General features: G+C 39.1%; 1 protein-coding gene across 4 annotated transcripts in view; it reads right to left on the reverse strand.

Annotated features, from left to right (window-relative positions):
* Window positions 1-4,669: 4,669 nt before the first annotated feature.
* Window positions 4,670-13,267, reverse strand: part of LOC114155421 (uncharacterized) — a 37,917-nt gene continuing 29,319 nt past the window's right edge. For all 4 annotated transcript variants that reach the window (XM_028035286.1, XM_028035284.1, XM_028035287.1 and 1 more), the window contains exons 33-47: window positions 12,989-13,139; window positions 12,631-12,803; window positions 11,489-11,624; window positions 11,281-11,376; window positions 10,566-10,603; window positions 10,368-10,485; window positions 10,159-10,283; window positions 9,891-10,074; window positions 8,818-9,098; window positions 8,454-8,541; window positions 7,781-7,926; window positions 7,067-7,181; window positions 6,757-6,996; window positions 6,285-6,405; window positions 4,670-5,349 (exon numbers count right to left, since the gene is read on the reverse strand). In XM_028035286.1, coding sequence (XP_027891087.1) covers window positions 5,172-5,349; window positions 6,285-6,405; window positions 6,757-6,996; window positions 7,067-7,181; window positions 7,781-7,926; window positions 8,454-8,541; window positions 8,818-9,098; window positions 9,891-10,074; window positions 10,159-10,283; window positions 10,368-10,485; window positions 10,566-10,603; window positions 11,281-11,376; window positions 11,489-11,624; window positions 12,631-12,803; window positions 12,989-13,139 — 2,190 coding nt within the window. In that variant the 3' untranslated portion in view covers window positions 4,670-5,171. The remainder of the gene's footprint in view (window positions 5,350-6,284; window positions 6,406-6,756; window positions 6,997-7,066; window positions 7,182-7,780; window positions 7,927-8,453; window positions 8,542-8,817; window positions 9,099-9,890; window positions 10,075-10,158; window positions 10,284-10,367; window positions 10,486-10,565; window positions 10,604-11,280; window positions 11,377-11,488; window positions 11,625-12,630; window positions 12,804-12,988; window positions 13,140-13,267) is intronic.

A 13,267-nucleotide genomic window follows, 5' to 3' on the forward strand; every position in this document is an offset into this window, starting at 1 on the left:
GAGCAGCGAGGTGGGAATACAGATCGCTCTGGGGATTTTAGAGAGATGAATATAGACAGCAGCTCATAAATCTGGAGGGGATTTTAAAGAGAGTCATTTATAATCAGCTTTTCCACTGTACAAAAAACAGTCTGCAAGTGGAGGACGTTCAAACATGTCCGGTTCTGGCCGTGTTGGCAGAATCTCCAATTAAAGATGGCAAGATGCTAAACAAAGTCTGCAAACTGCTTACATGTTCTCAGGAGACTCGTGCTACTCTAGATGTTAAGGTTCATGTCTCTGCAGTCAGAGGGAAGCTAATTTTCACAAAGCAAAACAGTTTTATCTTTATCTTTGGTCTCTGAGAGAAAAACATGAAGGTCAAACTGAGATTAACCAGAAAGAACATAAATAAAAATCCTGAATCGTGCTATTGGCTGGCATTTGCAAATAAACCAATTAAGGACTGCCATTTATTTTCCTTGCTGCTGATTGGTTGTTGCTGATAAGGAAGACTGTACTGTTCTTTGGAAATTTAAATTCTTTAGACACAAAAACTTCCTTCCATCATCCTGGACTCATGGATTTTATCAGCCATCAGAGGAAGTGTGAGGAAAATGTGAAAACATTCAAACTTAAACCAAACTAACTTTAATCAGATTGCAGATTTTAAATCCGAGTAAACAAATTTCACAGTTGGGATTCCTCAGGGCTGTTTCCTCGGTACATTTTATTTAATGCATGGCTGAGATTTCACGGTGCGACAGTTTGCTGATGACAACTTTGTATTTTTTCACATGATCACAGTCCATGTGAATCAAAAAGAAAAATGTCATTATTTTATAAACAATGTTCACAAAGTGAGAACTAAACCAGGAGCCTTTAGCGTCTGAACTCAGAAACAAACTCCCTGAAAACCTGAAACACCCAGAAACTGTTGGCTCCTTTAAATCAGGACTGAAAACTTTGTTTGAAACTAGAACTACCATCAACTGTGAGCCGCTTGCTTTGGATTTTTGTGGCTTCTTTATTGTGAAATTTTAAAATATTTTGGTCAGAATTTTTCTCTTTTTTAAAATAATTTCAGTTTCTTTTCTGTGAAATACTTTGAATTATATTTTGTATGAATGGAATTTTACAAGTAAATCTGCTCTGTCTGAGACTTTTAATTATTTATAATTATGTCAAATTGCACAAAAAGAACCAGGAGAAAACAACAGACCACTAGAGGGCAGCACATCACAACTTCTGCCATGAGAAAATGTGACTATAAAAAACAATATTTAGGAAACATAATAATATAAAAAGGGACCAAGAAAGCATATTTTACATTATTTTACAGAATATAATTTCCAGTTTTCTTCAACATCAACATATGGAAGCAGACAGAGGAAACCTCCTCTTCCTTTAAGCTCAGCAGGAAGTTTCTGCAGCTTAAAGCTTTGAGTGATGGGATTTTAAAATGTTCATTTACAGAAATCTGGAGATCCGGAGGAAACGTTTTCCACCTGGCAGCAGAAACATCCTGGATTTTTCTCCAAAGATGTCTGAAGACTTCAGTTCTCCTCTTAAATGTAAAAGTTAAATTTCTTGATTGAGGGATTTAAAAAGTACAACATAGTAAAAATACTCCTTAAAATTTTTTTTCCCCAAAAAAGTAACTCGCATAAATATAACTACCTACCAGACTACGATACAAATTATCTTAATACTGGAAACACAGCAAGCATCTGCAGAACATAAAAGTTTCCTAACAAAGAAAATTGACATTTTTCTTTTATGCATAAGTTTCCCTCTGATTATTTAACAACCTGAACTAAAGTCTGACCACATTCAGAGATGAAATCATAAACATAAATGGAGCAGCCAAACCCACTTACTTACATTTTGATGTCAATCCAAAAAGTGAAACAAGATATTAAATATTGACTTTATCTCATTTTATGTAGTTTCAAACAATCTGCCAGCATTTTATTGTCTTAAGTTCAAACTTTACATTTTTAGGGGAACATTTTGCTTTGTGAATGTAGCATAAGAACTATTTCATATCAGATGATGAGTGTACTGGTGAGGCAGGATGTAAAAATAATTTTTCATCAAGAAATATTTTAATTTCTTGGAATAATCCAGCAGCAGAAATATTTTCAGTCACATTTCAGATTTCAGCTCTCCTGTGCCACCTGCTGGTTCAACCAGTCACTGCAGGTTCACGTTTATTCAAACATTAACACAGCAGGACTCCCTTTATACATCTTTTATTTTGATTTTATTGTCTTAAACTTTTAAAATGTCTTCTTTGTTTTGAAGGGTTGGTATGTTGAGCCTTTTTTTGTGCTGTACTCAGAGGAGCTACCCATTGCATCCTGGGAAGTGTAGTAGAAATGCAGAAATCATAGTTGATCAAAGCAGTTGAGTAAAATATAACTGCCACATAGAAATCTGTCCCGACATGAAAGCACAATGTAAACATGACCAAAATATTACATTTATTCTGACTACAAACATTTTTCTCAGGTGTTTCATTCAAACATGACAGGAAGTTGTTCAGTAATTGAGAAGGTTGATTATAAGAGGAGGAGCTGCGTTACACCAAACATCACCTGAGCTAAAATATTTCCAACCAGACCTGCTGCTGCAGCTGCAGTGAGAAAACGTTCAAGTTTCTCTCAACTCTCAGCCTGACAGACAGACGACACCCTGGGGGTCAAAACGACACCGCTACCGCTGCATCTCACAGGACTGTGTCTGTCCCGGTCATGGTGTCAGTTCTGGTCCCAGTCATCATGTCTGTCACGGTCACGTCGGTCCCGGTCTTTGTCAGATATGTCCCTTCCCTTCTCCCCATGATCTCTGTTGTCTCCTCCTCGGCGGCCATCTTGTCCCTGGTCTGAACCATGACCCCCAGCGCCTCCGTGAAAGGGCCTGAAGGGTGATCATCTGAGAAAGTGTCAGTAGAAAGTCAATTTCTAATAAAAAAAATAGATATCCTGGAAAAGTCCTTTAAGAGATTGATCTTTATTCCAGCTTTGAAAAGCTCAACAGTTCCTCCTCCTCCTCACAGCCAAACACACCAGCCAGTCCAGCAGCCTCCTTCAGTCTTTGGATTATGTTCTTTTATCCACACCTGAAGTTCTGGTGATAACATTTTTAGATACTGTTATAGAATAATTATTTCATTGATTTGTTCAACTATTTTACCGTTAGGTTGCACCCAGTTGATACACAGCTCCTTCAGCCTTAAGGTTACTTTTTAACCAGTAATCATAATTGATTACGTTTCAAATACAATCCTAAACAGGAGGGTTTTTAGTCAAGATTTAAAGAAAGTCAGTGTTTCAGCTGTTTTACAGTTTTCTGGAAGTTTGTTCCAGATTTGTGGTGCATAGATGCTGAATGCTGCTTCTCCTTGTTTGGTTCTGGTTCTGGAGAGGCAGAGCAGAACCAGAACCTGAGAGGTCTGGAAGGTTGATACAACAGCAGCAGATCTTTAATGTATTGTGGTGCTAAACCGTTCAGTGATTTATAAACTAACAACAGTATTTTAAAGTCTATTCTTTGAGCTACAGGGAGCCAGTGGAGGGACTTTAAAACTGGTGTTATGTGCTCTATCTTCCTGGTTTTAGTGAGAACTCCAGCAGCAGCATTCTGGATCAGCTGCAGCTGTTTGATTGATTTGTTGGACAGACCTGTGAAGACGCTGTTGCAATAATCAATACGACTGAAGATGAAGGCATGGATGAGTTTCTCTAGATCTGGCTGAGACATTAGTCCTTTAATCCTGGAAATGTTCTTCAGGTGATAGAAGGCCGACTTTGTAACTGTCTTTATGTGGCTCTGAAGGTTTCGGGCCTGATTGCTGGTTTTTAGTTGTAATAAGTGAAGCTGTGCATTGATTCTAGATCGTTCCTCTTTAGGTCCAAAAATAACTTCAGTTTTTATTTTGTTCACCTGGAGAACGTTTTGGCACATCCACACATTTATCTGGTCTAAGCAAACCAAACGAAAGACAAGAACGAAAGCAAGACAAGCCTCAAACCAAAACAGACACAAAACAAGACAGGAAGCAGAAAATAACCAAAAAATGAACAAGTACAAGGCTGAAAGCAAAAAAAGGACAAATTAAGAGAATCTGCCAGAAGAGAAACTCCGGATAAAGAAAAGCGATTCTTTTTAAATAAAAACTACATATGATCTAAATATTCATGTTTTGTTTTGCTTCTTGGACCCCGAGCCAAATTTTGGAGAAAAATGCAGACATTTCACTTTCACATTTATTTATTTTTCTTGACTTTCTGCCAAACGAGAGTCGATTTGTTTCCTTCATGTTTGAATTTAGAACAAACTGATCAGATTTTCTGAAGAATCTGAGCCTGGAAATAAAAACTTTCAGCTTAACTCATCATTTAGTTTAACAACTTAAAATTTTAAACATTCACGAAATGACAAATGTTTTATGTTGAAAGAGCAATTATCAATTTAACCAGAGCATTTCAGTTAATGAATTAAAGCATATGTATGTCATTCTTAATGTTAGGAAATATTAGGATATAAAAGAGGCAGAATTTGGCTCAGATTTTTGATATCTGGTGGAAAAAATATTTTCTTTTCCAACTTTAAGCAAACTTGAGGGAATGTCTGTTTTTCTTTGTAGGAAATGATCAAAATGAAGGCAAACGTGCAAATTCTTCAGTACTGTTCAAAGATTTTATTAATGAAATGATTTAATTGAGTCAAACGGGACAAAAACAAACAACAGATCCAGTTTAGAACGACTGTTTCAGCCTTATTATGTAAAAACAATAAAAATGATTTTCAATCCAAAAACATCCAGTTAATAAAAGTAAACACTGATTCCCTGCTGTGTAAAAATGATGAACATGAGTTTCTGAAGGAAGAAATGAAACAAACAGTTTTCTCTCATTTAAACTTTTTTCCCAAACCAAACAGCAGAAAATCCAAACTAGAAAAGAAATCCTGGCGCCGTCGGTTCCCTCAGGCTCCTCCTCTGTCTCGCTCCCTCAGGCTCCTCCTCCTCCGTCTCGCTCCCTCAGGCTCCTCCTCCTCCGTCTCGCTCCCTCAGGCTCCTCCTCCTCCGTCTCGCTCCCTCAGGCTCCTCCTCCTCCGTCTCGCTCCCTCAGGCTCCTCCTCCTCCGTCTCGCTCCCTCAGGCTCCTCCTCCTCCGTCTCGCTCCCTCAGGCTCCTCCTCCGTCTCGCTCCCTCAGCTCTCTGACGGCGAGCGATCGAACGATGGCGGCCTCCATGGTGGCGTCGTCCAGCGGCGCCTGCGAGAACCACAGGGGGCTGCTGGGAACGCAGCGGCGGTCCGGCTGCAGGTAGAAAACGTCGCTGCGCCGCCTCACCGAGTCGGAGCTGGAAAACAGGAAACAACCAGCGGGAACGCTTTTATTTGACCTTCAATTAGATTTTCTGTTAAATGCAACAAATAAAAGAGGAAACCTGAGCTGCAGGTCGGAGCACAGAGATGGTCGATTTAAACCCAACAGAAAATGAAGAACATAAACTTTTCCTGTTCATACATCACAGAATATTTCTGATGTTTCAATGACAAAACGAACTAAAATAGTGAAAGTTTTTGGGTTGGATTCATTTAATACATTTTCTTCCTTCATACAAACAGAATGTTCAAAAATCACTTTTCATTAATTTAATATTTTTTATTAGATCCACTCCTCAAAAATATTAATAGTTCACATAAAAACTAAAAGAAATCATGAATAAAAAGGAGCAGAAAGAAGTATAAACTCATATCTATGAAGCTGCTACTTTTTTCAGTCCAGATGTCTGAAAATACAAAAGATGAAAGAATCTATTTAAACTAAAATAAATTGTTGTAAGATGCTCCTTAGTCCCACTAAAGTTATTCACAGTATAAATTATAGTCAAAAGCAGGATTTGATGTGCAGACACTGCAGTTCTCCTCCTGAACAGCAGGTGGCAACAGAAAGAAATTAATACTATTGACATTTTTTAAAATCTTTAACTGAGAGACACCGTGTGACGATCCAGACTCATAAATAAAAAAATACATTTATTTTCTAAATTTTCCCGCAACTTATTCATGTGTTTGGTTTTCTTCAGCACAGGATTAAAGTTTCTTCTGTCTCACTTTTACAATCGGCTGCAGAGAAACGAAAACAGAAAACTGAACTGGAACTTCACTGAATATTGATGCAGATGAATTTCAATAAATGAGAATATTAAGAAAACGTTTCCAGTTTCTCTCATTAACGACAGCCTGAGCTGATCGCAGTGCAGCTGACGGGTCAATGTCAGGATGTTCTCACCACTTGGAGAGGTAGAACTCGTAGAGTCGGACTGGACAGCGCAGCGGGTTCTGCAGGTTCTCCTTCATCTCCAGGAAATCCTCGTTTAACCTGCGTTTCTTCGCCGGGACGCCGTCAGAACCTGAACATCAAAAACAACAACATGCACGTAAAAAGTTTCAACATTTTATAGAAACATCACTTAAAATTTACATTTTTGATTTTTTTGTACTAATGCCAAATTTAGTCAATTTTTGCTCTTTTTTAAAAATTTATCAAATTAAATTAATCAATAAAATTCTATAAATCTATAATATTGAATTAATAGATACAATTGATTCACTGATCAAATTCAGAAAATAAAATTCTATAATTTTATTGATTAATCAAATAAAATTCCATTAATTCAAAGTTTATCAAAAAATTCAACTAATCAATAATATTTAATAAATCAATCAAATTCAATAAACCAATGAAATGTGATTGATCATACCGGTCTCTGCATCGTCTCTGGACTCCGGCGGGTAGAACCGCAGGACGTTCGTCCCGCCGTCGGTTCTGGTGCAGCTGGTGAAGTTAGCGAAGGACAGCCGGCGGTGCTGCGCCACCGCGGTGAAGCCGAAGTTCTTACAGCAGAAGAAGAGCAGCGTGTTGAGGAGGACGAAGGGGGAGGACGCCCCCAGCTGCTTGCACTCCCACAGAAACTCCTCCTCCACCCAGGAGGGGGTGCCGCCTGCGGAGGAAGGGGAGGAACAGCTGCAGGAACAAAGATGGAGGAACAAAGATGGAGGAACACGACTTACGGTGGACGGACAGGGGAGGACGGGAACATTTCAGGATTCTGGTGAGCTCAGACGAGAACTTCTGGTAGTTCTGGTCGGTGAAAATGTTCTCCAGTCGTCCGTTTTCAAACAAATACTGCAAAAAAACAAGAAAAAAAAACATTTCCAACAATAAATTATGACAGGAAGAAGAATCTGCAGAGACAGGAAGTTTTATATGTTGATGGCATTTTAGACCCAATTTTATGCAGAAATTTGATAATTTGATAAAAGCAGATTTAAAATTCCTATTTTACAGAATAAAGTGAAACTCAGACCTTTGTTAAGAAAAAGGTTTTATGCAAACAAGTTTTCACTGGATTAATAATTATAGTATTTAGAGCAAATAAATATAAGTTTGTTTTACTAGTTTTTTTGCAACATTTAAAATGTTAGAAATTCTCAATAATTTATTTAGTAAGAACTGCCACCATGACAGTCTGAGGCTAAAGTTTGTTTTTATTAATTTACTATTTTGTTTTTTAAAAATGTTCAAAACAGTTTGTCTTAAATTGATCAGTGGAACATAAAAGTAGATTTCACTTTATTACAAAACTGCCGTTTGAATATGAAGCACTTTCAAGGATTTTATACAGAAAATCAGTTTCCAAACCTTGAAAACTCTGAAATAAACTCAAGGATTTGAGGCGCCTGGTCTGAGGATGGAGGTAGAAACAGGAGCTGAGCGGAAAATACCTGCTGGATGCTGAGGCAGAGGAAGAACAGGCCGTCTGGAGAGCCGGAGTCTTCCTCACGAAGCTTCGCCTCCCTGATGAAGAGGAAGAGGCCGTCGCTCAGCTCAGAGGAAGAGCAGCGCAGGATGTCCGACCTGCCAGCAGCTGCTGCCAGACAGGAAGTGAGACGACGGGTCAGCATCATGGGACAGGAAGTGAGACAACGGGTCAGCATCATGGGACAGGAAGTGAGACGACGGGTCATCAACATGGCAACAGCAAAACTCTTTTTTTCCTAAGAATTCTGATGTGAGTCTCAAAATTTTGACTTTTCCCAGATTTCAGAGAAAAAATTCACATTTTCAGTTTTTCAGTGCGGTCTAGTCCTCCGCTGTAGTTAGCATCACTTAAACTGAATGTTTTGACCATTTTTGGAGAAATTTTGCATCAGCATGAAAAGATGAGGATCTGCTGATGTTACACAAGTTTCCATAACCGTGGAGAAAAACTGATTTTTATAACTCGTCATAACTCATAAAAACCGTTTTGATCCGATTGATGAAATAATATTTAAGCTCTCAGGTTCTTCTTATGCTCCCCTTTGAGTTTACGGGCCGCAGAAGGAGCTGTGGCGGGCCACTTTTGGCCCTCGGGCCTTGGGTTTGACACTTATGGGAGGAATGAAACGGACATACTGGGCAGCAGGTCCAAACTGGTTTGAGATTCTCTCCACTGGATCCATTTCCTCCAGGCATCAACTCCAACCTGACTGTCCAGAACTCCCTGAAGCAGAAGGAAGGAGTCAGTCTGACGCCCAGAACCAGAACCAGAGTCAGAACCAGATCCAGAACCAGATTCAGATCCAGATCCAGATCCAGATCCAGAACCAGATCCAGAAACAGATTCAGATCCAGATCCAGAACCAGAACCAGATTCAGATCCAGATCCAGATCCAGATCCAGATCCAGAACCAGAACCAGATTCAGATCCAGATCCAGATCCAGATCCAGATTCAGATCCAGATCCAGATCCAGATCCAGATCCATCTCAGCTTTTTACCTTCTGATTATTCTGGATGTTTTCCTGAGTCTCGTCACCCAAACCTGCAGCTGCTAAAGAATCCAGTGAGTTCTGGAGGTTTGGACCCGTTAGTCCAGCAGGAGGCAGAGGGAGGTCAGGGCCTGTGTGGAGGTTCGGTCCCGGTTCCGGTTCTGGAGGAGGGATGCAGCAGGTCTGGTTCTGACTGAATAACTCCAGGCTGCAGTCGGACTCGAAGTCTTTGTGGTTGAAACTGGGCTGGTAATTGGACCCCAAACCGTCCATGTAGCTGTTGATGGTTTCTGACATTCAGACAGAAATTAAAAATATTAAGAGAAAACGTCGGTAAATATTCTTCTATTTTTCATTTAATCACTTATTATTTTACACAATAGTAAAAACATTAAAAAATGCAAACAAACAAATAATTCAATTCCTTTTTCTAAATAAGAAAATAAATATTTATAGTCATTTAATAAAAACTTTCAGTAATTTGTAGCAAATGATGCATCTGCAGCAAAAAAACTAAATATTTAAAGTCTCTGAACAGCAGGGGGCTGATTGGCTGATTTATCAATTAACTAATTAAAGTGATTTAGCAAAAGGAGCTTAATAAGAAAATGTTAGAGAATCTGAAACCTCAGTTCTGGATAAAACATTTTTACAGACAAAAATATGTGTGTTAAATGCAAGATGTATAGATTTTTAGTACAATTTTAGCTTAGAGTGTTTTTTAAGCAAATTATCTTTTTTAAGTCAGAATAATAAAATGAATGATTAATCGATTAATAAATTAGTTGATGATTATTTCAATAATCGATTAATCGTGATTGATCCGACCTTTTTATACCTACTGTATATTTAAATGTTCTGTGATGAAACAAATTGCTAAAATAAAAAGTGATTATTTCACTTATAAAATGGGAAAAATTAAATGTTAGATGTGAAATAATCTGCCAGTGGAACCAGTACTTTAAAAAACCAATATTAAGGAAATATTTACAATCTGCTCCATCTGGGTGGAAGTCGTTTGTGTTTTGTTTTTGGAAAAATCCAAAATGTAAATATTTTACCAAACTGAACTGATTTCATACCAATAAGTGACTGAGTTTCCTCCTGCTTCTCCGTTTGTCCTTGTGGTCGGCAGCTCAGCTCCTCCTGCAGAGATCCAGGCGGTGTTTCCTCCGCCGCCTCAGAGCCATCTTCCTCTTCCTCCTCCTCCTCCTCCTCTTCCTCCTTCTTCTTTTTCCCCTCTGGGAGAAACACGGGAACCAGCAGCTGTTGGGAAGCACACGTCCATCCCCTGGTCAAACTGTGCCTGATTTCCTGACCCGTTTTAGAGCGTAAAAGCCGATCCCGTACCGGAACGGGCAGAACCAGCGGAGCTGGAGCCAGCTGGCTGTAGAGGTTCATGGGCAGAGGGACGTAGACGGGAACCGGCACAGGAACAGCTGCGCTCACCTGGCGGACCTTCTGCTTAAAATTCACTTTAATGACAGAAGAAGAAGAAAATGATTTAATGAAGATCCTTAACCCGAGCTGCCAGGTCAGAAGTCGGGTTTTTGTTCCACCTGTCTGTGACGCCGTTTCCACAGTCTGAACACAGCAGGAGGCAGCTTTGTTGTGGACCAGAGGAACGCACAGCATGGATTTGTTCTTCAGCTGTTTGGGAGCCGTCTGGACGCTGGCCTGAGGACCAAACCAGCAAAGATCCATCAGCAACGATTCGGGTCGCATTTCAGATCAGATCCGTCCTCCTGTCAACTTACATGGCCGACGACTTTAGCCTGGATGTCTGAGAAAAGTCCTGCAGAGGCAGAATGAGGATTCAGAGCTGAAACTCAACCACATCACTGCAAAAACACCAAATTTTACCAAAAACCTTCATCTAAATGAGACAGAACCAACTTAAAAATAACTATTCAGCAAAATATGGGAGCTTGTTTTAGATAAACAATCATTGAATATTGATTATTTCTCTTATAACATTGGAAAATGTCTTGTAATAATTGGAACAATTGGCCAGTGAAACAGTTACTTTTTTAAAATCAATATTAAGGGATTATCTATTTAAAAAGCTCCTGTTTCTTTCTGAAAAGTTACTCATAAGTTAGTTTTGTCTTATTTCATCTGTACTGACACACTGGCACTCAAAACCAGACAAAATACTTGGTAAAGATTTTGTGTTGTTACGGTGATTCTGCAGTTAGCAGGCTGGCTAGTCTGTTTTTAATTCATTTAATTCAAATTAAAAATACTTTATTAATCCCTAAAGGAAATTAAATGTCATTAGGAATAAAAGCAACTCTCTTTTACAGATTCACATAAGTTTTGTTGTTCGGTTGGAGGTTAAGGTGTTTTTTTTATCTTGAACATTTTTACAGCTATTCTGATCAAAATGAGCTTAAATATTAATTTTTATGTTTTTATTCCACAAATAGACCAGAATCTTTAGCTCTGACGTGGAGGAGGTCCGAGTCGTACCGAGCGGTGCGGTCCGTCCTGCCGGGCCGCCGGACAGCGAAACCACGCTGGTGATGACCGGCGAAGACGCCACGCTTCCTCCAGGCGGAGAAGGTCCTGGAAACAGGAAGTACATCTGATGTTTTCCTGCCTCTCTGACCAATCGGAGCTTTTCCTTCTCCACTGCCTGACTGGCCTTAGCCTCAGATGAAGGATGACATCACGTTACCTTCATCCTGCTCCTCTTCCTCGTTTTTCCCAAAGCGCAGGAGACATTTCAGATCGCAGAAACGTTTGACGTTCCCCGGCAGAGGAAGACTCTCCGTCAGCTTCCCTCGCCGGCCGCATGAGTCGCAATTCGCCTCCTGAGACGAAGAAGAAGATTCTGCATCACAAAACCTCAGAGATTCATCCTCATCATCGTCAGGCAACAAGAGCATCAATTATTTCAGATTTAAACTGGACGTTCGCCGTCCAATCACATTTCCTTCAGTAAAATTCAAGCACTTTTCAGGTACTTTCAAGGTAAGTTTTCAAGCTTTTCCAGCACCAAACTTTGGAGATAAAACAATACAAATAAACTAAAAAACAGCTTCAGTTCACTATTATGTGTCATCATTTATTACTGTTAATATTTTTGTGACAGTATTTTACATTCTATATCCGCTGCAGATTAAAACATAAAAAATATTATGTTTTGAATAATATAACAAAAAAATCCTCCAATTTCCATAACATTGAAAATGTGACATGATCAATAAGTCATTAAGCCATTAGGAATAATAAATATTTATTACCGTGAAACAATCCAATCACATCGTGTTCATGTAAATTATCATTCTGCTCAAATTAAACGCTAGAACAAAAAATATTTAAAAATCTCTAAAAATGTTTTTGATATGTTTTCTGGCATTTAGCAAATATAAATAATGTTGCTAATTCTAATTAAGCTGAAACAAAAAAGGTTTAATCTGATTTAACTTTAAACATTAAGAAATAAAATATGTCTTTTTATTAGGTGCATGTAAATATCTGATTTATCTACAAATAATGTTTCTAAATTTAGACTTTTAATCAAACATTAGATTTCACTTTATTAAAAAACTGTGCAGCTTGAATATTAAGCACTTTCCAAACCTGGAAAAAATTTAATGGAAAGTCAAGCATTTTCAAGGATTTCAAGCACCTGCAAAAAAAAAACTAAATCAATGTTCTCATCTGTTCACACGTTCAAATAAACACTTTGTTGGAGTTTCTTCTGGTTTTATTACATTTCTCAGAAATGTTTTGTTTTCCAGGTAAGTTGTAAAAGTTAAAGATTGAATCTGGACAACATTGTGAAGTTGATTCCCAGAGTGCTGCTCTCCTTACGTGGCTGATCAGCGTTCTGAATTTGGACCTGCAGCGTTTGGAGCAGAACTCCCTCTGCCTGCCTGCCGCCGTGGCCGACAGCGCCGTTCTGGACACGGAGAGGCAGTAGGAACACGACGAACAGTGTTTCCCCCACTTCCTGTCCAGGTCACGGTGGAACAGCAGCAGGCAGCCTGAGCAGAGACAAAAAAACGTTCCTGAACCCAGTCCAGCCCAGAGATCTGATCACTCAGATCTGATCACTCAGATCTGATAACTCAGATCTGATCACTGAGATCTGATCACTGAGATCTGATCACTCAGATCTGATCACTCAGATCTGATCACTCGGATCTGATCACTCGGATCTGTTTCCGACCGTTGCTGCAGAAGCTGCAGTCCTTGTTGTCGATCCTCTTGACTTCGTGGATGACGGTTTTCTTCCTGCAGCGTTCACACACACCCAGGAGGCTGTTGAGCTTCTTGAACTTCTTGGAGCAGACGAGGCTGCAGACAAAAATCACTTCATCCTGAGAAAGAAACAGAAATTATTTGCTTAAATGGAGGAAAGCCAAAATAAATGTATCTAAAACAAGCAGCAGACCCAGGCTGAAACAATTAACAGGATTAATAGTGATTAAACAATTATGAAAATAAT

The sequence above is a fragment of the Xiphophorus couchianus genome, chromosome 13 (assembly GCF_001444195.1).
Source record: "Xiphophorus couchianus chromosome 13, X_couchianus-1.0, whole genome shotgun sequence".
NCBI classification, from domain to species: domain Eukaryota; kingdom Metazoa; phylum Chordata; class Actinopteri; order Cyprinodontiformes; family Poeciliidae; genus Xiphophorus; species Xiphophorus couchianus.